The sequence below is a fragment of the Mustela erminea genome, chromosome 9, assembly GCF_009829155.1.
Source record: "Mustela erminea isolate mMusErm1 chromosome 9, mMusErm1.Pri, whole genome shotgun sequence".
In the NCBI taxonomy this organism is placed as follows: domain Eukaryota; kingdom Metazoa; phylum Chordata; class Mammalia; order Carnivora; family Mustelidae; genus Mustela; species Mustela erminea.
In genome coordinates this window covers 55,779,496-55,799,909 of record NC_045622.1, presented here as the reverse complement: position 1 = coordinate 55,799,909, position 20,414 = coordinate 55,779,496, and the positions used below count along the sequence as shown (strand labels likewise).

At 38.6% G+C, this 20,414-nt stretch overlaps 1 protein-coding gene and 1 pseudogene across 4 annotated transcripts in view; both read left to right on the top strand.

The window, feature by feature from the left end:
* The window catches only part of PAAF1 (proteasomal ATPase associated factor 1), a 43,980-nt gene that overhangs the window by 606 nt on the left and 22,960 nt on the right, over positions 1–20,414 (top strand). For all 4 annotated transcript variants that reach the window (XR_004289169.1, XR_004289168.1, XM_032358176.1 and 1 more), the window contains exons 2-6: positions 1,576–1,616; positions 2,419–2,522; positions 6,940–7,029; positions 18,762–18,860; positions 19,523–19,673. Coding sequence is in view for 2 of the 4 variants with exons in the window: in XM_032358176.1 (XP_032214067.1) it covers positions 1,576–1,616; positions 2,419–2,522; positions 6,940–7,029; positions 18,762–18,860; positions 19,523–19,673 (485 nt within the window). In the remaining 2 variants the exon portion in view is untranslated. The remainder of the gene's footprint in view (positions 1–1,575; positions 1,617–2,418; positions 2,523–6,939; positions 7,030–18,761; positions 18,861–19,522; positions 19,674–20,414) is intronic.
* LOC116598834 lies at positions 11,631–12,530 on the top strand (annotated as a pseudogene).

The following is a 20,414-nucleotide window of genomic DNA, read 5'->3' as shown; positions in this document are numbered from 1 at the left end:
ACCCCTAGTGCTATGTTAGATATATTACACAGTTCTATTCAGGAAACAATGTAACATCCACTATGTCCAGGCTGTGTGCGGGTAGAGTTTAGATGAATAATCTAAATTTAAAGGATGGCTCCTGCCTTTAGGAAGCTGACAGTGTAATTGGGGATGCACAGCAAACCATTCATTTAACATATTTATTGATCGTATACTGTGTAGGTTGTTACTCTGCACCAGGATGAGTACAGCAGTGCCATGAATGGCAACTGTTATTACTAATAGGGGTTTTTCACATTGAAACCATGGTAAAGATGAAAACATAGCTTTTTGCAATTAAGAAAATTATGCTTTACTATGTGAGCCAAAATAAAATACACATTACTTACTACAATAAGTAGTAAAGTAATAAATATAAGTAATAAAGCAAGGACATTGACATTTACTGAGGACCACCACAAAGTGGTGCCTAGGAGAGAATGCAGGAGAGGAATCAGGAAGTAACTTGTCCAGGATTTTGTAGCCAGTGATAGAGAGTTACTGTCAACCTAAATCAATCTTTCTTTCTTTCTTTCTTTCTTTTTTTTAAAGATTTTATGTGTTTGAGAGAGAGAGGATGAGCAGAGGGGGAGGGAGAAGCAGACTCCCCACTGAGCAGGGAGCCCGATGCGGGGCTCTATCCCAGGACCCTGGGTTCATGGCCTGAGGCCAAGGCAGACACTTAACCGACTGATATGCCCCTAAATCTTTCTGTCCTAAAAGTGTAGGTCTGGGTGTGTGGGTGGGGAGGATAGGGTGGCTGGGTTATGGACATTGGGGAGGGTATGTGTTATGGTGAGTACTGTGAATTGTGTAAGACTGATGATTTACCGACCTGTACCCCTGAAGTAAATAATACATTGTATATTAATAAAAAAGTAAAAAAATAAAATTGAAAAAATAAAAGTATAGGTCTTTTTCACTATAACCTAAAAATGTTAGAGTGATGAAATAAAGATTGGGATGATTGGGGCGGTGCATTCTAAAACAAATAAAAAGTCAGTGTGAGCTGGTGGAGTGCAGAAATTGTATACTAGTCCCATGTTTCTGTTCCTGCTTTCCCGATAGCTAGGTGACCTTGGACAAGTCACTTTCTGAGCTTCAGTTTTGTCTTAACATGGGGATAATAAAAGACATTTTCTTAAATTGTGAGGATTAATGATACTGTTTGCAAAGTGCTTAGCACAGGGCTTGGCTTACAATAATCCCAGTAAATATCTAAATATAAAGTATTTGTGATTTTTCAAAGCTGTGTAACTTATAAATGAATAGTGAACTCCCTGTTGTTGAAGTATTTGAATATTCATTTAACCTGTTTTTGAAGTATTTGAATATTCATTTAACCAATAGCCATCTATTCATTAAACACTTAATGCATCAATATTTCTTTAATAAATCTTGTTTTGTAATAATATAAGCCTGGATGAGATATTAGACTAGTCATACTTAAGTACTATCCAAACTGAAGATTATATCATCTTCTTTCTCCCTTGCACCAGGGGCATCCTTTTCAGCATTGAATGAGCCTAATTAGTCTTTTGTCTCTCTTCATAGGAAGGATGAAGGGGAAGCCTGGCTAAGTTGTCACCCCCCAGGTAATGTCCTTTTGCCCAAATCAATATGCCTTCTTTTAGAGGTAGGGGGATTTACTACCCTTAGAAGAGAGCTTCATACTTTCTTTTGGCTCAGACTCCTTGCACAATGCTCATAATCTTCAAATGTTCTTGACCAGTTTATGTGTAGAATATTTTATTTAGGCCCCATCACCAAAAACGTGTTCTCCTTAAGCAGATTTTCTAGATTACTGAAGCGTAACTCAGTGCTATGTATTATGTGTATATACTGTGGCTAAATGCATGTGTGCATGTTGATCTTCATCTTTCATTGTGGAAGAATTTCATTTCACAGTCAGTAAAACTGAGTTTGAGATTGCTTTAGTAGGGTTTTTTTTTTTTTTTTTAAGATTGATTTATTTTTGGTGGGAGGCAGGAGCAGAGGGAGAAGGAAAGAAACTCAAGCAGATGGTGCACTGAGTTCACACCATGGTCCAGAGCGCCATCTTGGGACTCAGATCACAACTCTGAGATCATGACCTGAGCCAAAATCAATAGTTGGGTGCTTAACTGACTGTGCCACCCAGGAACCCCCCGGTAGCTTTCTCACAAATGCTGTAACTTTAAATCTTTGTATCTAATTTTTAGCTCTTGAGCATATTCCTACCAAATTAGGTTCACCCAGACCAGGGGTTTTTTCTTTTCACTTTACTTTATACAAGTACCTTCTTTTCTTTCATGAACCAATTTCCTGCCATCTGTATAGATGCCTGAATTAAATCTTCAAGGAGAACAATGTTAAATTATTATTTTCCTGAGACAACTCTTCTTTTGTGTTATGTAGGTAAACCAACTTTGTATGGCAGCCTAACTTGTCAAGGAATTGGCCAGGATGGCATCCCAGAAGTTACAGCTTCAGAAGGATTTATTGTGAATGAGATAAACAAGGTAGGTTTTTATATCCTCTAAATGACTCTGGGTTAATACCCATATATCTACTTTAAATATTTATACTGTAATAATTTATATATGTTTGTCATCTTTATTTTATTTGTATAGTAATCACAGTTTTTACTGCCTTGGATGTCAAGAGCTGTTTTTTTTTTTCTTTTGTAGTTACATGTGCTTTGAGATACTTTTAGTTGCATACACTTCCCTTATATCAGCGCTGTCTGATTGATGAATTATGTAAGCCACATATGTAATGTAAATTTTTTTTTTTAAGATTTTATTTATTTATTTGAGAAAGAGACAGTGAGAGAGAGCATGAGCAAGGAGAAAGTCAGAGGGAGAAGCAGACTCCCCGTGAAGCTGGGAGCCCGATGAGGGACTCGATCCTGGGACTCCAGGATCATGACCTGAGCCGAAGGCAGTCGTCCAACCAACTGAGCCACCCAGGGGTCCCTGTAATGTAAAATTTTTTAAGAGCCACATAAAAAAGGTAAAAAGAGGGACACCTGGGTGGCTCAGCTGTTAAGTGGCTGCCTTCGGCTTAGGTCACAATCCCAGGGTTCTGGGATAGAGCCCTGCATCGGGCTCCCTGCTTGGTGGGAAGCCTGCTTCTCCCTTGCCTGCTCCCACTGCTTATATTCCCTCTCTCACTGTCTCTCTCTCTCTCTCTCTGTCAAATAAATAAATAAATAAATAATCTAAAAAAAAGGGTAAAAAGAAACAGGTGAAATTAATTTTAATAATATATTTTATTTAATGCAGTTAATCTAAAATACTATTTCAACTTATAATTAATATTAAAAAATTATTAGTGAGATACTATACATTCCTTTTTTCTTACTGAGTTTTTGAGACCGTGTGTGTATCTTATATTTACTACACATCCCAATTCAGACTAATTTTTTATTGAAAATAAATAAGTAGGGGCACCTGGGTGGCTCAGTGGATTAAGCCGCTGCCTTCGGCGCAGGTCATGATCTCAGGGTCCTGGGATGGAGCCTGGCATCGGGCTCTCTGCTCAGCAGGGAGCCTGCTTCCCCCTCTCTCTCTGCCTGACTCTCTGCCTACTTGTGATCTCTCTCTCTGTCAAATAAATAAATAAAATCTTTAAAAAAAAAAAAAAAGAAAGAAAAGAAACAAGTAAAGGTATTTAGGTTATATAAATTTAGAGTTGAGAACATAAATTCACATACCCAGGTAGTTCCAGATATATTTTAAAAGTTTTCCAAAAACTGAGGCAAGTATCAGTTTTTAAATTAAACTTTAAATAAAATTTAAAAATGCAGTTTTCATATACACTGGCTGTATTTCAAATGCTCAATAATCTCTTGTGGCCAGTATCTACCGTATTGGACAGCATAGCCTTTACAATGTATCTGGCTAGGCCTTGATGAAGACCTACATAAATAGTAGTTTTTCTCATTGTCTTTGAGGTGAGTAGATAGCCAAACTAAGTATTGCAGAACCCATGTTCTGGTGAGATGTGTAATTAAATTTTTTTTAGTTGTGAAATATTTCAGGTATACTGATAAGAATGGATGATACTTTGTTTTTTACATAAGACTTTAAATGTTAATTTATTGCAATTTGTGCAAGTTAATAGGCTATATGTTATTATATATGTTTTGCATTTGTTTTTCAGAAACAGCTATGGCATAGTAGAAACTGTCAGAAGATCTGAGTTCAAGTTTTAGTTAACTCTGACACTAATAATATGATTTTTGGACAAATAACTTAGTTTTCTGAGCCTGTTTCCTCATTTACAAAATGGAGATGTGCTACCTATAGACTGATTAACATGGAGTGAGACTGCATATGAATGAAAACTAAAATCTTACAAAAGTGAGTTGTTGTTCATCGTAACAATCCTGTGGGATTGGCATCTTAAATTTCCATTTTGCATATAACCAAACAGACTCAGAGACATTAATTAACCCTAATAAACAAAGCTAATTAGACTGTATACCAGAATTGAAACCAGTTCTATAAACTTCCAGGTATGGACACTACCTTGCAAGCCTACATTTTTCCCAAGTGTTTTGCCCATATCCATCCATAGCTTCAGTGCTGACTTCCTTTCTTCCTTTCATACTTAGGCCCTCATACAGTCCTTATCTCTTCCAACATTATTGCTAATTTCTGTCTTGTACCTGCTGAGTCAGACAGTAAATGCTTATGGTTGAACATTCATTTGTTTTCTAATTGCCATGAGTCACTTTGCTCTTTGATGTTGCTGTATTGTTCTCTTGAACAGTAGATTATGCTTAAATATCTAAACCTGAAGGATAAAAATGTTTGACTTGGAATTTTATCTTAGTGTGGAATGCCCACACTCCTCCTCTAACCCCCCCCACCCTGAATTTTATGTTTTGATATCTCTTGCAGCTTTTCATTACAATATTTTCATTAACAGCATGATTCTCTACTGTTGATATTGGAAGGTAGTTCAACATTTCTCTTCCTCCATAGTTTGTTTATGGATTAAAGGTTGATTTGGTCAATTGATAAGCAGGAGAAAACTACTAATTCTTGAAATCTTTCGCATAATTAGTCCCAAAGAAATGAAGTCTTCTGAGAACAACCACAATTCTTATAAATGCTTGAACACTAAGTTTTTGGAATTCCTTGCATCCTTGCTGGTAGGAATATTTAAGCCCGGAGAGTTTAGCTGACACTCTAGTTTTGGGTATAGGAGGAAATTCCAAATCCAGGTCAACTCTCTTGCAGCTGTGTGGGCTTTCTTATGGGGTTAGAAGCAAAATTCATTTGATGAAAAGACTGCAGGCAGCCACATATGGCTATGCTGGCTAAGAAAGTGCTATTTATACAGACAGATATTCTAATTGCCTTTTTAAAAAAAGATTTTACGTATTTATTTGACAGAGAGATCACAAGTAGGCAGAGAGTTGGGGGGAAGCAGGCTCCCTGCTGGGCAGAGAGCCTGATGTGGGACTTGATCCCAGGACCCTGAGATCATGACCTGAGCGGAAGGCAGAGGCTTAACCCACTGAGCCACCCAGGCGCTCCTCTAATTGCCTTTTTAAATGAGTAGAAGACTTACAGTAAGAGCATTTTGATTTTTAGTGATGAGAATGTTACTACTTTGAAATTGTTCTTTCTAAAGAACTGTGAGGACCTGTGTTTGCTGTGTATATATTAGTCTTAGAAAGAGTTTTAGAAAATCTTGACTTTGGAAGACATTTTCATTGTTCAGTAGAATTTCCAAAAACTTTGAAGTACTGCTGCAGAAGAGATAACAGGTTGGGGCTGTTTGGCGAGTGTAACTCTACTCACCTCCCTATGGGAGATACACACTTAGGTGGTGGTGTTGGTATTCAGCCATTTAGAGTAAAGGACTCATATTGCAAGAATCCCTGAAGGGTTTACTAAGCCTTTTATACCTCTGCACATGCTACCTTGAAACACCAACATACTTAATCTTAAAGGGTTACAAAGGCTGCCTTGTGCAAGTCCTATCACTTGAACCTAACATCTTTTTCTAGATATAATTTGAATGTCACCATTCAACTATGTCACCAGTGTTTTCTTGCTACAGTAGTTGAAAGATATGTTATAATGACTAGCAAAACACATGAGGAATTAATACAGCTGTGGGGTGATGAGCAGTCTATGAACATGGATCAACTGTTGGAATGGGCACCGCAAGTCTGACCAGGGCCTACAGATTGTATAAGTGTACCATAATTTATACCAATTTTCTGTGGTAACTATAGATGTCAGTAGTCTTAACATTTTTTAAGTAGTCTTAACAAGTTCCTGTAGGCAGTAAGTTAGCTTTTAGACTAGTCTTTTAGGTGCTAGACTTGGAGTCTGGTTGGTGATGTTTTCTCCTATCTGTTAATCCTATTCCTTGCCCCACTGCTAACTGAGAGTACTCATATTAGATTTTCTTTGAAAAATTAATGCTCTCATATTAATATCTTACTGTTGGTTTATCTTCTGTGGGAGTTTACTTCTTATAAAAAGATAAGGGCCGCTAAACAATACCAAATTACATTGCGGCCCTTTGCATTAAAAGGACTGCTAATCTATAAGGGAGTGGTAGTGTTGTGAGCTGGCAAAGGAGGATTAGAAAGGGTACATTTAAAAAGTTAGAATTTCCAGGGCACCTGGGTAGCTCAGTGGGTTAAGCCTCTGCCTTCGGCTCAGATCATGATCGAAGGGTCCTGGGATCAAGCCACACATCGGGCTCTCTGCTCAGCAGGGAACCTGCTTCCTCCTCTCTCTCTGCCTGCCTTTCTGCCTACTTGTGATCTCTGTCTGTCAAATAAATGAATAATAAAATCTTTTTAGAAAAAGTTAGAATTTCCTATCATCTACTGTTTTCTTTAAGAGCCTTTCATTCCACTGGAGTAACTTTACTGATGAATTTCATCTTTCCCTCTCTATTTAGAAAAGCATTCATATTTCTTGTCCAAAGGAAAATGCATCCTCAAAGTTTTTGGCACCATACACTACTTTTTCCAGAATTCATTCAAAGAGTGTAAGTATTTTGATAAAATGAGAGAATATAATGACATGTTAATTTTTCATTTCATCTGCATGAGTGCTATAAACATATTCATAATTAATATGTCTTCATTTACTGTGTATTAAGGTACCATAGCTGAAGTGTGATGCTTGGCAAAACTGGTATTTGGGTCCACATAGAATATGTATATAAATCCAATCACTGGCGATTTTAGAGAGTGGAATTGTCTGAGGTTTACTCATTTATGTTTTAACAGAACTGTTTAGTGGCTTTTGGATAATGATAGAAGCTGTGTTTGTGTAATTTGCCATTGTTTATATTTCTGTCTCATTGCCTACAGGACAGAGATGTTTTATCAAAATTCCAAATACAGCATATTGAGAAATAATTTTCAGAGTTCTCTGTGATAATGCCCTTTCTACTACCATGATCTTTTTTGAAGCATAAATGAGAAATATTTGGATAAACTGATTATATTAAAGCCTTCCATTTTATTGTGTAGTACATTTTACAAAATGGCTATTTTTTATCCTTATTATAAAACAGACATAGTTTACGTGATGAAAATTTAGGAAATAGCAAAAGGTGAAAAATCACTCAACGTTCTGCAACCTAAAGTAACTAAAGTAACTATTGTGAACTTTTGTTACAAATGCTGTATTAATATAGTAGTAATAGCTACTATGTGTCTGCACCATGTGAAGCTTTATGTATTATTTCACTCAATTCTCATCTTTTTTCTTTCTTTTCTTTTCTTTTTTTTTTAAAGATTTTTTTATTTATTTATCAGAGAGAGAGAGGGGGAGAGAGCGAGCACAGGCAGACAGAATGGAAGGCAGAGGCAGAGGGAGAAGCAGGCTCCCCGCTGAGCAAGGAGCCTGATGTGGGACTCGATCCCAGGACGCTGGGATCATGACCTGAGCCGAAGGCAGCTGCTTAACCAACTGAGCCATCCAGGCGTCCCTCTTTCTTTTCTTTTCTTTTCTTTTCTTTTCTTTTCTTTTCTTTTCTTTTTTTTTTTTTAAAGATTTTATTTATTTATTTGACAGAGAGAGATCACAAATAGGCAGAGAGGCAGGCAGAGAGAGAGAGGGGGAAGCAGGCTCCCTGCTGAGCAGAGAGCCCGATGCGGGGCTCGATCCCAGGACCCTGAGATCATGACCTGAGCCGAAGGCAGAGGCTTAACCCACTGAGCCACCCAGGCGCCCCTCTTTCTTTTATTTTAAAAGATTTATTTATTAGAGAGAGCATAAGAGAGAGAGAGTGTGTGTGAGCAGGGGGAAGGGCAGAGGGAGAGGGAGAAGCTGACTGCCTGCTGAGCAGGGAGCCTGATGTGGGACTTGATATTGAAGTCAGACCTTTAACCAACTGAGCCACTCAGGCACGTTGCCCTGTCTTTTTTCTTTAAATACTTTACCAAAGTAGGTTTTTATAGTATATTCTGTTTTATAACTTGTATTCTATTCCTTAATAATATGTACATCATTGCATGTCATCTTTCTTCATATTCTTTTTTTTCTCCCGGAGTATCTTTTAAAAATTTTTTTGTTTTTTTAAAGATTTTATAATTTATTTGACAGAGAGCGATCACAAGTAGGCAGAGAGGCAGGCAGAGAGAAAGGGCTCAATCCCGGGACCCTGAGATCATGACCTGAGCTGAAGGCAGTGACTTAACCCACTGAGCCACCCAGGTGCCCCTTTGCATATTCTTTTAAGAGCTGCATTGTATTCCTACTGTATGATTTACTACAATTCATTTTTCCAATCTTATATTACTGGACTTTCAGGTATATTTGATTTCCTAATTTTATACTTCGATGATTTGGCTAACCCTTTATTCACAAAGTTAGGAAGAAATTAGAATACATTTATAAAATAGAGTTGCTGAGTCATGGGAAGTGCAAGTTATAAGGCTTTTGGTATGTTCTGACTTCCACTTAACTAATTTATGGAGTTAATTATTGCCCTGCCTTTCCTGTGTAAAACGTACTGACTGATGCTCACAGCATATTCATGGCTTGTAAGCTCTTCTCTGGGATCTACATACTGCGATACTACTGGTTAAATTGAATGCTTACCAAGGATAAGTTACATTATCAATTATATTGTTTTTGAAACTTTGTTAATTAAATACAATAAACCAATGTAATACGAAAATGAAAAGACAGAGTGATTATGTCTTTGAAAACTAAATGGTTGCTTTGGAAAGCCTTGATAAAGAAGAGATTTTTTTAAAAAAACAGCTATAATAGAAGCACATGGGTGGCTCAGTCAGTTGAACGTCTGGTTCATGATTTCAGCTCAGGTCATCATCTCAGGGTCTTGGGATCAAGCCCCATCTCGGCTCCTGACTCAGCAGGGAGTCTGCTAAGATTCTCTCTCTCCCTCTCCCCCTCCCTCCACCAACAAATCTCTAAAATAAATTTAAAAACAATGACTATAATAGTATGTGTGGGCAAGATAAATGCAAACTGTTATGGAAAAGATTTCTTGTAAAAATCCTAGGTGCATTTTGCTCTTAGATTGCTTTGTAAATGTGAATAAATATTTGCCTTGCTTTCAAGAAATCAGGTTATGAATTGTGCCTTTTGATTTATAGTTTATTACAAGAAAGGTTATTACAAGAAATATATTTCATTACAAGAAGGTGAAACTTCCTTTTTTGACTTTAAAACATTTTAATAATGTGTATACTTTAAAAAATTTTTTTTAAATGTAAATTCAATTAATTAACATATAATGTACTATTAGTTTCAGAGGTAGAGTTCAGTGATTCATCAGTCTTACATACCACCCAGTGCTCATTACATCATGTGCCTTCCTTAATTTTCATCACCCAGTTACCCCATCCCCCCCTCCTCTCCTCTCGAGAAACCCTTAGTTTGTTTCTTATAATTAAGGGTTTCTTATGGTTTGTCTCCCTCTCTGGTTTCATCTTGTTTCATTTTTAACTCTCTTCCCCTGTAATCCTCTGTTTTGCTTCTTAAATTCCACATATGAATAAGATCATATGATAATTGTCTTTCTCAGATTGATTTATTTCGCTTAGCAAAATACCCTCTAGTTCCATCCACATCATTGCAAATGGCAAGATTTCATTTTTTGATGGCTGAGTAGTATTGCATTATGTATATATACCACATTTTTTTTTTAAAGATTTTATTTATTTATTTGACAGAGATCACAAGTAGGCAGAGAGACAGGTGGGGGCTGGAGGAAGTAGGCTCCCTGCTGAGCAGAGAGCCCTATGTGTGGCTCGATACCAGGACCCTGGGATCATGACCTGAGCTGAAGGCAGAGGCGCTTTAACCCACTGAGCCACCCAGTTGCCCCTATACCACATCTTCTTTACCCATTCATCTGTCTGTGAACATCTGGACCCTTTCCATAGTTTGGCTATTGTGAACATTGCTTTTTTTTTTTAAAGATTTTATTTATTTATTTGACAGAGAGAGAGATCACAAGTAGGCAGATCACAAGTAGGCAGAGAGGCAGAGAGAGGAAAGCAGGCTCCCTGCTGAGCAGAGAGCCCGACTCGGGGCTCGATCCCAGGACCCTGGGATCATGACCCGAGCCGAAGGCAGAGGCTTAACCCACTGAGCCACCCAGGCGCCCCGTGAACATTGCTCTTAGAAACATTGGGGTGCACGTTCTCCTTCAAATCAACATTTTTGTATCCTTTGGATAAATACCTAGCAGTACAACTGCTGAGTCATAGGGTAACTCTATTTTCAGCTTTCTGAGGAAACTCCATGCTGTTTCCCAGAGTGGCTGTACCAGCTTGCATTCCCCCCAGCAGTGAAAGAGAGTTCCCCTTTCTCTGCATCCTCACCAACATCAATTGTTTCCTAACTTGTTAGTTTTAGCCATTCTGACCAGTATGAAGTGGTTATCTCATTGTATTTTAATTTGTATTTCCTTGATGCCGAGTGATGTTGAGCATTTTTTCATGTGTCTTTTGGCCATTTAGATGTCTTTGGAGAAATGTCTGTTCATATCTTCTGCCCATTTCTTGACTGGATCATTCTTTGGGTGTTGAGTTTGATAAGTTCTTTATAAATTTTGGATACTAGCCCTTTATCTGATATGTCATTTGCAAATATCTTCTCCCATTCTGTCAGTTGTCTCTTTATAATTGTTATTTTGAAATCTAGTTCTGACATATTACTCACATCCGTACTGATTAGGTCCCTGGCAGTCAGTACTACCTCTCGTTCTCTTTCTTGAGGTGAGTTTTTCCATCTTGTCATTCTCTTCAGAGAACAGATGAGTGAGAGAACAAAATAGCAATATGACAACAAAGACCCCAGAGACCTGAAACGGAAAAAAAGATTTTTTTCTTTAAAAGTATACAATCAGACAGGTGAACAGAATAAAGCAATGTACTGCATCCTGTGTGTATTTTGCTTGTTTGTTAGAAAACTATATTCCAAAATTGTAAAGAAAGAAAAACTTATATATGTACAAAAATAAAGTTAAATACAATGAAAGGTTAGAATATACTATAAAAATGAAAATTAAAAGCCAAAAAAAATATATATATGTATAGTCAGACAGGTGAACAGAACAGAGCAATACACTATAATCTGGGTGTATTTTGGTCTATTTGTTAGAAGAAATTATATCCCAAAACTGTAAAGAAAGAAAAACTTAACTGTCACCACTGCTGTCATGAATAGCGTAGGGCAGGCCTGCACTTCAATTAGCACAGGACCTGTGCTTCAATTGCTGGTTTGCCAAGAAGTTCCTCAAGGGCGGGGACAGCTCCTCAGGCCCATGCACCGGCCTCTTCAGGCACTATCAGCAGTGTGTTTAGAGAGCAATAAACGAGAAGGAGACTCCCATTGAGGGACTGGAATTCATGGGCCATGCAAAGAAAGGCCTGAAAGCTCTTCTTGACCTTGACAGTCACCTTGAAAATAGACTCCTTCAGTTAGGAAAATGAGGACACTGGATTTTGTCAATTAAAGCTGTGAAAATAGCCATTGATTTGATGAGGAGTTTAGGAGGGAGGAGTTTTCTTTCCTCCTCGATTTCCTGTCACTTGTAAAAGATGCATCACTCTTTGCTTTGAGGTGATTTTTCACTTGCTCTGGCATCTTGGAGGAACTCCATGTGCTGAAACTGAATGATTTCTTAGGATTAATGTTGTAGTACTTAGTCTGGGATCAGACTTACAAATCCTTTGTATATAAATACTGATAAACTTGTCAGGATGTTCAGGGCGGCCTAACTTCTTGAGTTTTGCTGCGAAGGACATTGGGTATCTTGTACTAGGGTTGTTATTCATGGAAGCATTTGGTTAGGATCTCTCTTTTCTCTCAAGGAGCTAACGCTCTGAAAAGGGGTCCCAGCACAACAATTTTAATCAATGCTTGGGAGAACAATTTTATTTTTATATGATAATTTTTAAGATTGCTGGTGGACTGGGTTAGCCAAGAGGAAGACAGCTTTAAGAATTCCCTACCTTGGGACACTTGGTTGGGTAGCTGCCTTCGGCTCAGGTCATGATCCCAGCGTCCTGGGATCGAGTCCCACATTGGGCTCCTTGCTCGGCAGGGAGCCTGCTTCTCCCTCTGTCTCTGCCTGCCATTCTGTCTGCCTGTACTTGCTCTCTCTCCCTCTCTCTCTCTGACAAATAAAATAAAATCTTAAAAAAAAAAAAAAAAGAATTCCCTACCTTAAGAAGAGGTGTCAGATTCAGGGGTGCCTGGGTGGCTCAGTGGATTAAAGCCTCTGCTTTCAGCTCAGGTCATGATCCCAGGGTCCTGGGATCAAGCCCCGCATCGGGCTCTCTGCTCAGCAGGAAGCCTGCTTCCTCCTCTCTCTGCCTGCCTCTCTGCCTTCTTGTGATCTCTGTCTGTCAAATAAATTAAAAAAAAATTAAAATTAAAAAAAAAAAAAGAAGAGGTGTCAGATTCTGATTAAATGTGAAAGCGTGAAGAATATTGCAGTATACAGCATTTCAGAGCTTATAATGTAGTTTAGGAATTAAGTTCCTTGGAGTAACAATGGAGGAAGATCTAATTTACAAACATTTGCTGTTGCCAGCTTTCATCCCAAGTCAGTTAATTAGCCAACATGTATTATCATAAAACTGCCAAAATGCTGTATCTGGTTAAATGGGAGAAGAGTTTGTTTTATTTGCCTTGTGTACTTGCCCTGCCCTGTAATGTCTGTAATCATGGAGATGGAATAAATTGTAATATTTAGTTTCAAAAAAAAAAAGAAAAACTCATATATATATACAAAAATAACATTAAATACACTGGGGCACCTGGGTGGCTCAGTGGTGTAAAGCCTTCCGCTCAGATCCTGATCCCCAGGTCCTGGGATTCAGCCCCCGCATCGGACTCTGCTCAGCGGGGAACCTGCTTCCTCTTCTCTCTCTCCCTGCCTCTCTGCCTACTTGTAAGCTCTGTCTGTCAAATAAATAAATAAGATATTTCAAGAAAAATACATTGAAAAGATAGAATATAACCGTAATGATGAAAATTTAAAAAGACTTTAACGAGAAAAAATATGATCAGATAGGTGACGAGAACATAGTAATACACTAGATTCTGGGTGTATTTTGGTCTGTTTGTGGGTAAGAAAGCCCATCAATTTATTCCCTTATGGTAGCTACTTTTGGCGTCCTGCTTAGGGTAGTCCATGATTTTATATTTATGTTCTTCTTTTTTTTGAAGATTTTATTTATTTATCATAGAGAGAGAGAGAGAGAGAGAGAGAGCGAGCAAAGGCAGACAGAATGGCAGGCAGAGGCAGCGGCAGAAGCAGGCTCCCTGCCGAGCAAGGAGCCCAATGTGGGACTCGATCCCAGGACACTGGGATCATGACCTGAGCTGAAGGCAGCTGCTTAACCAACTGAGCCACCCAGGCGTCCCTATGTTCTTTTTTTTTTAAGAGAGGGAGAAAGGTGGGGGAGGGGCAGAGAGAGGGAGAGAGAGAGAGAATCCTAAGCAGGCTTCACGCCCAGCATGGAGCCCGATGTGGGGCTCAGTTTTAGAACCCTGAAATCATGCCTGAAGCTGAAATCAAGAGTTGTTTAACTGGCAGAGCCACCCAGGTGCCCCTATGTATATTCACTTAATAATTGCACATCATAATGGGTAAGAGCACAGACTCTAGTGATAAACTCATTGGATTTGAATTTTGGTTCAACTGTGACCTTAGGCCAGGGTACTTGCCCTCTATGTCACAGATTCTTTATTTGTAAAATAGTGGTAAAAGTATATTTCATGGGCTGTTACAAGGATTTAAACAGAATTTTGTCTGAAACATAGTAAGTAAGTAAGTGTTAAAATTACATAGTATTTTCTTTGTATTTTTATGTTTTATTTTTCTACATTTCAAACTTTATTTTCGTTACTTGGTTTAAAGTAGGGATCAGCTTTATTATTTTTTTAATGATTAGCATATCAAGACACTATAATCTATCCATATCTCCCTCACTTGAATTGTCATGCTTATCTAATATTTAGGATCATCCCATTGATCTGTTTTTTTGCTGGAACTAAGAAATGGATCTCTAGCTTTAAACTCTGACCTAGGTTTGCATCCTGCTCTGTTGTGTCACCTTGAGGATATTACTTAATCACTTCTTAAACGTTAGATTTCTCAACTGAAAAATAGAAATACCTATCTTAATAGATTTTTGAGGGTATTATATGAGAGTAGTGAGTTACGTGTCTGGAATATAATAGCTTTTCAATAAATGTTAGTTTCCTTTCTACTTTAATAAAAGTTTGGAGAAAGGAGATAGCTGGTTTGACCTATAATCTACTCTTCAGTGTTCTATTACTTTGGAAGAACTGGATAGTTGAGATTTAATTACTTTTTAGATCTAGGAACTAAGACGCCAAAGATATGTAAAATAGATAAGGTAACAATATCTCTGCCCCCTCCAGGGACAGTATATTAATTGAGAGATACAATAGAATATATCAAAGTTTCTCAGCCATGGTACTGCTGACATTTTGAGCTGGGTAATTCTTTATTGTAGGGGACTATTCCCTAATTATGACAATTAAAAATGTTTACAGACATCACCTGATGTGATGAGCTAAGTTGCCCCTGGTTGACAACCACTACAATATATGAACATAGTGCTGAAGACTACTAGGGAGGAAGTGATCACTTTTTGGCAGAATTGGGATAACCTTTTGAGAAATAGGTCATTTTTTTTTTCTTTTCTCCAGCTTACTTTAAGAATACAGTATATAGGGGCACCTGGGTGGCTCAGTGGGTTAAGCCTCTGTCTTCGGCTCAGGTCATGATCCCGGGGTCCTAGGATCGAGCCCCACACCGGGCTCTCTGCTCAGCAGGGAGCCTGCTTCCCCCTCTCTCTCTGCCTACTTATGATCTCTCTCTCTGTCAAATAAATAAATTAAATCTTAAAAAAAAAAAGAATACAGTATATAATACATATACAACATTTATATTTTTATTTTTATTGATTTTTAGTTTTTATTAACATATAATATATTATTTGCCCCAGGGGTACAGGTCTGTGAATCGTCAGGCTTACATACTTCACAGCACTCACCATAGCACATACCCTGCCCAATGTCCATACAATATTTTAAAATTAAATTAAATATATTTTTTTGAAAGGAAGCTCTGTGCCCAGCATGGAGCTTGAACTCACAACCCTGAGTCACATGCTCTATCAGGATCCGGCCAGGTGCCCCAAATTTACTTATTTTTATTTGAGTGTAGTTGAGAGAAGTAGGTCATTTAAAAAAATGATTAATTGTGCCTTTTTTATTTTTTAGAGATTTTATTTATGAGAGAGAGAGAGCAAGAGAGAGCATAAATAGGTAGGAGGGGCAGAGGGAGAGGTAGACTCCCTGCTGAGCAGGGAGCCTGACACAGGCCTTGATTCCCTGGGATCATGACCTGAGCCAAAGGCAGATGCTTAACCGACTGAGCCACCCAGGCGCCCTAATTGTGCCCTTTTTCTATTTCATATTCTCCTTTCCTCTTATTTGAGTTCATTATTAGGTGACTTATCCATTTTGTTTTAAAGATTTTATTTATTTATTTGACAGAGAGAGAGATCACGAGTAGGCAGAGAGGCAGGCAGAGAGAGAGGGGGATGCAGGCTCCCTGCTGAGCAGAGAGCCCGACCTGGGGCTCGATCCCAGGAGCCTGAGACCATGACCTGAGCCGAAGGCAGAGGCTTAACCCACTGAGCCACCCAGGCACCCCGTGACTTATCCATTAATCGCCTCCTGTAATCCAGGTACTCTGGGTGCTGGGGCTATAGTAGTGAATAAAACTGTTGTGTAGCGCCTACATTCTTCGGGTGTAGGAACAGACAGGATTTGCTAATGACTTCGGTGTGAAATGTGAGTGAAAATGAGGAGTTGGGATCATTCCAGAATTTTCCAAAGAGTTAGGTAAATTATAGTGCCATTTACTGGTTCAGGTCAAGTAGTTGTATTGGTATGAAGCTGGGGGGAATGAGAGTCCTGTTTTGAACTTGGTTGGGTTTGAGGTGACCACTGTAAAGCTAGCAGTTGAATAGGTAGCACCTGAGTCAGGAAAGAGTTTGAGCTATGTTGCTTTAAGGATTAAATCTATTTCAGCATGAGTAGGGAAATGTTTAAATGTCTTGTTTCTGGGGCCCTGCAAATGGGGACAGTAGTTGCTCTTACTGATATGGGTCAGATGGCTTTACTCACCTACCTAATGTTGTTAAGGTACTTCATTCTTATTACCAGACTACTGTCCGTTGGTGTTTGTTGAGTTAGTTACCATGTACATAGTCTGTGGCTGTGTTACGAAAGTGCTGGACAGGGGCTCCTGGCTGGGCTCAGTTGGCAGAGCACACAACTCTTGATCTTGGGGTTGTAAGTTTGAGCCCTGCATTGTGTGTGAGATTACTTAAAAATAAAATCTTCCCCCCTCCCCAGAAAAAAAGTGCTGGACATTGTTCAACTTGTCATGTAGTTGGGGAGCCAGACAGAATTGAAAAGTTAATTGATGATCCTAGTATTCAGGCTCAAGACAGGATTCAGGGTGGTAGTGGTAGTTTGGAGAAGAAAGATAGATCTGAGAGTTGGGTACTCCAGTACTAGAATGTGAAGGCAGCACTATGTCATATTTACATCCATGTCTCCAGTATCCAGCAATGGGAAGCTAGGAGCAGAATGGAATTATTATGAAAATCAAATGATATAATGTATTTGAAAATGTTTTATAAATGATAAAACATGATATAAAGGTTAGTTATTGTCATAATCCTTAAAACTAAAGGATTCACAATTAAGTTAATAGTACTTTTTATTCTGGGACACCTGGGTGGCTCAGTTGCTTAAATATCTGACTCTAGGTTACGGCTCAGGTCATGATCTCAGGGTGGTGAGATCAGGCTCCATGCTCAGCAGGGAGTCTGCTTGAGGATTCTCTCTCCTATACTGTCTCACACAAATGTGCTCGCTCTCTTTCTAAAATAAATAAATAAATAAATAAAATTTTTAAAAAGGCCAGTACTTTTATTCTGAGGAGTCAAGGTAAAGAAGAAAAAGTTTTAGAGTGAGAGATATATGCCTTTAGTTCTTGCCTAATTTACTCGTGATGACTCAGCTGGCTTAGAACAAAGCAGAATGGTAGATTGGGTAATTAAAGCCTACTCTACTTTTCCCTTAATAATTTAGGTCTTATGGGAATCCAGGAATATGTCTGGGATTATACATCTCAGTCCTACATTTCTGGAATATTTGCAGCTGGGTTTTTTTTTTAAATATATATATATTTTTTAAAGATTTTATTTATTTAACAGACAGAGATCACAGGTAGGCAGAGAGGCAGGCAGAGAGAGAGGAGGAAGCAGGCTCCCTGCGGAGCAGAGAGCCCGATGTGGGGCTGGATCCCAGGACCCTGGGATCACGACCTGAGCCGAAGGCAGAAGCTTTAACCCACTGAGCCACCCAGGCGCCCCATAGCTGGGTTTTTTTTTAATAAAAAAAAAAGTATGCATGTGTATGATCATTGCTTATGTATGAAGTGATTGCTAATGTTGAAACTGCATAAAGGGATCAGAATTTTTTGTTACTTATTCTGAAATACACATATACGCACAATTAGGATTTTACAGAGGGAATGTGAAGAAGTAAATTGGAAGTGTCTTTGCTTTTTCTTGAATCCATCTGGTACGTTTTAGTTGACTGTCTTTTGTGTACGTGGATTCCTAAGAATGAGGTATCTTTATTTTAAAATAGCAAAAGAGAGGTGCCTGGGTGGCTGAGTCAGTTAATTGTCTGCCTTTGACTTGGGCTGTGATCCCAGGGTCATGGGATTGAGCCCCACAGTGGGCTCCCTGCTCCACCATGGGGAGCCTGCTTCTACCTCTCCCTCTGCTGCTCCCCCTGCTTGTGTTCTCTCTCTCTTTGTCAAATAAATAAGTAAAATCTTAAAAAAAAATTTAAAAATAGCAAAAGATGGAAACGATAGAAGTGATATGGGGATAGTAAAAACTTTATAGTTGAAGCAGAAGGCTGTAGATGATTACAGGAACATCTTTTTGTTTTGAGAAATAAAAGATGCTGACACTAGCTTTGTTAGGCGATAGGTGATGACACCTCAGTCTTCAGATGAAAACACTTGTCCTTTGTGCTGGGAAGCGTAGGCCTGAAGAAGTTTTAGAAGAGTGTGAAACAGGAGTAATCTTTAACATATTTCAGGGAAAGAAGAGTATTTCAGTATTTATAACACCAGTTATTTTGTCTTTTTAACAGATAACATGCCTGGACATTTCCAGTGGAGGCGGTCTTGGTGTGTCTTCTAGTACTGATGGGAGCATGAAGATCTGGCAGGCTTCTAATGGCGAGCTCAGAGTAAAAGCTTTGGTTATGCTTTTAGGGTCTTATACATGAAGGGTGGTTGGAGAAGCCTTAGACTGAGTCACAGAAAGTGGAGTGGTGCATTCTAAATTTATTGGACCACTGCACTTCAACTGATCTTGTTCTCCCATTTGTTAATCTGAGAACCATCCTCAATCTTGGTGATTTGCCAGAACAGATTGGGCCTGGAACAGTGGAGAAGCCAGGCTAGTGAATGTCTAGGTGGGTGGTCCCTTGGTATGAACTGCCTTCAGTGATAAGCTTCTAAGCCAGATTAGCTAGGCTGTTACATTGATTATATAGCCAAACTCCTCCACCTTATGCAGAGAATTTTAAAAAGAGGTGAGTAAAAGTGTCCTCAAGCCTCCTCAGCTCCTTATATGTAGAACTAGACTTAAGGCTGGCTGGGAGAACCTTGGGGTTCAAATCCATTATATCTGTAGCCAGAGCTACAGGAAAGGGAGTCAGTAGCTCTTAAAACACTGCCTGGTATACAAATGAGCTAAAGAGATCCTTTTGAACCTCACTAGTTTTAAAAACCAGCATGTAGGCATAGCTTGTAGATATTTCATTTAAAGGACCAAGGATATGATAGGTCAGAGAATATCAGGGAATGGACAAGAGAACTAGCATGGAATTTTCTTTTGTTTTTCCAGAGAGTATTGGAAGGACATGTATTTGATGTGAATTGTTGCAGGTTTTTCCCATCAGGCCTTGTGGTTCTGAGTGGGGGAATGGATGCCCAGCTGAAGATCTGGTCAGCTGAAGATGCTAGCTGTGTGGTGACCTTCAAAGGTCACAAAGGAGGTATGAAGGGTGATTTCTCCAAAAGGCTTCTGTAATGATTCCCCAGAGACAAATCACCAAAAAGGTGGAAAAGGTTGAAACAGAAGCTAGTTTTCTACAAAAACACGAATAATTCCTCTAACCGGCCATTTAAATGAGCTGTTTCCTCAAGGATTAGAAATTCCTTTGACACTGAGTCTTGTTATTGCTCTCCAGAACTAATTGACTTACACAGATAGTTGTTTTCTGCAATTGACAAGTGAAAAAAAAAATCCTCCCCAGGAGGTTATCTGCTGTGTGCTAGGAGAGAGAGAGAGAGAGATGTGTGCCAACATTTTCTCATTATTAGTCCTTTGAGGTGACAGTAAAAGCTGGGTGGCAAATGGCTGCGTCACTAGATATCAAAGATAGAGCCTGACACTGACTATCAGTTCCTAAGAATTTAAGTCACAGTTCAGATTTTAGGAATGGATTAGCCATATAGCCAGTTGATAACAGGTTATAGAGACAAAATGAGAATATTTTCCCTTTGTAACTGGTTTGTGGGACAAAATTATAATTTAACAATGTTTTATCGATAATTGGAGTGTTAAAAAGGTGATAAATGTTATTCTTATTTTACAAGTTTAGGTATTTTTTAAAAAGTATTAATATCCCCAATAATTCTTTACCTTGTTCCCTTCTTTGGAACCATAGTACACATCATCTGTGTGACTCATTTGAGAATTAATTATGTATTGCCCTATACTTAACATATTTGTT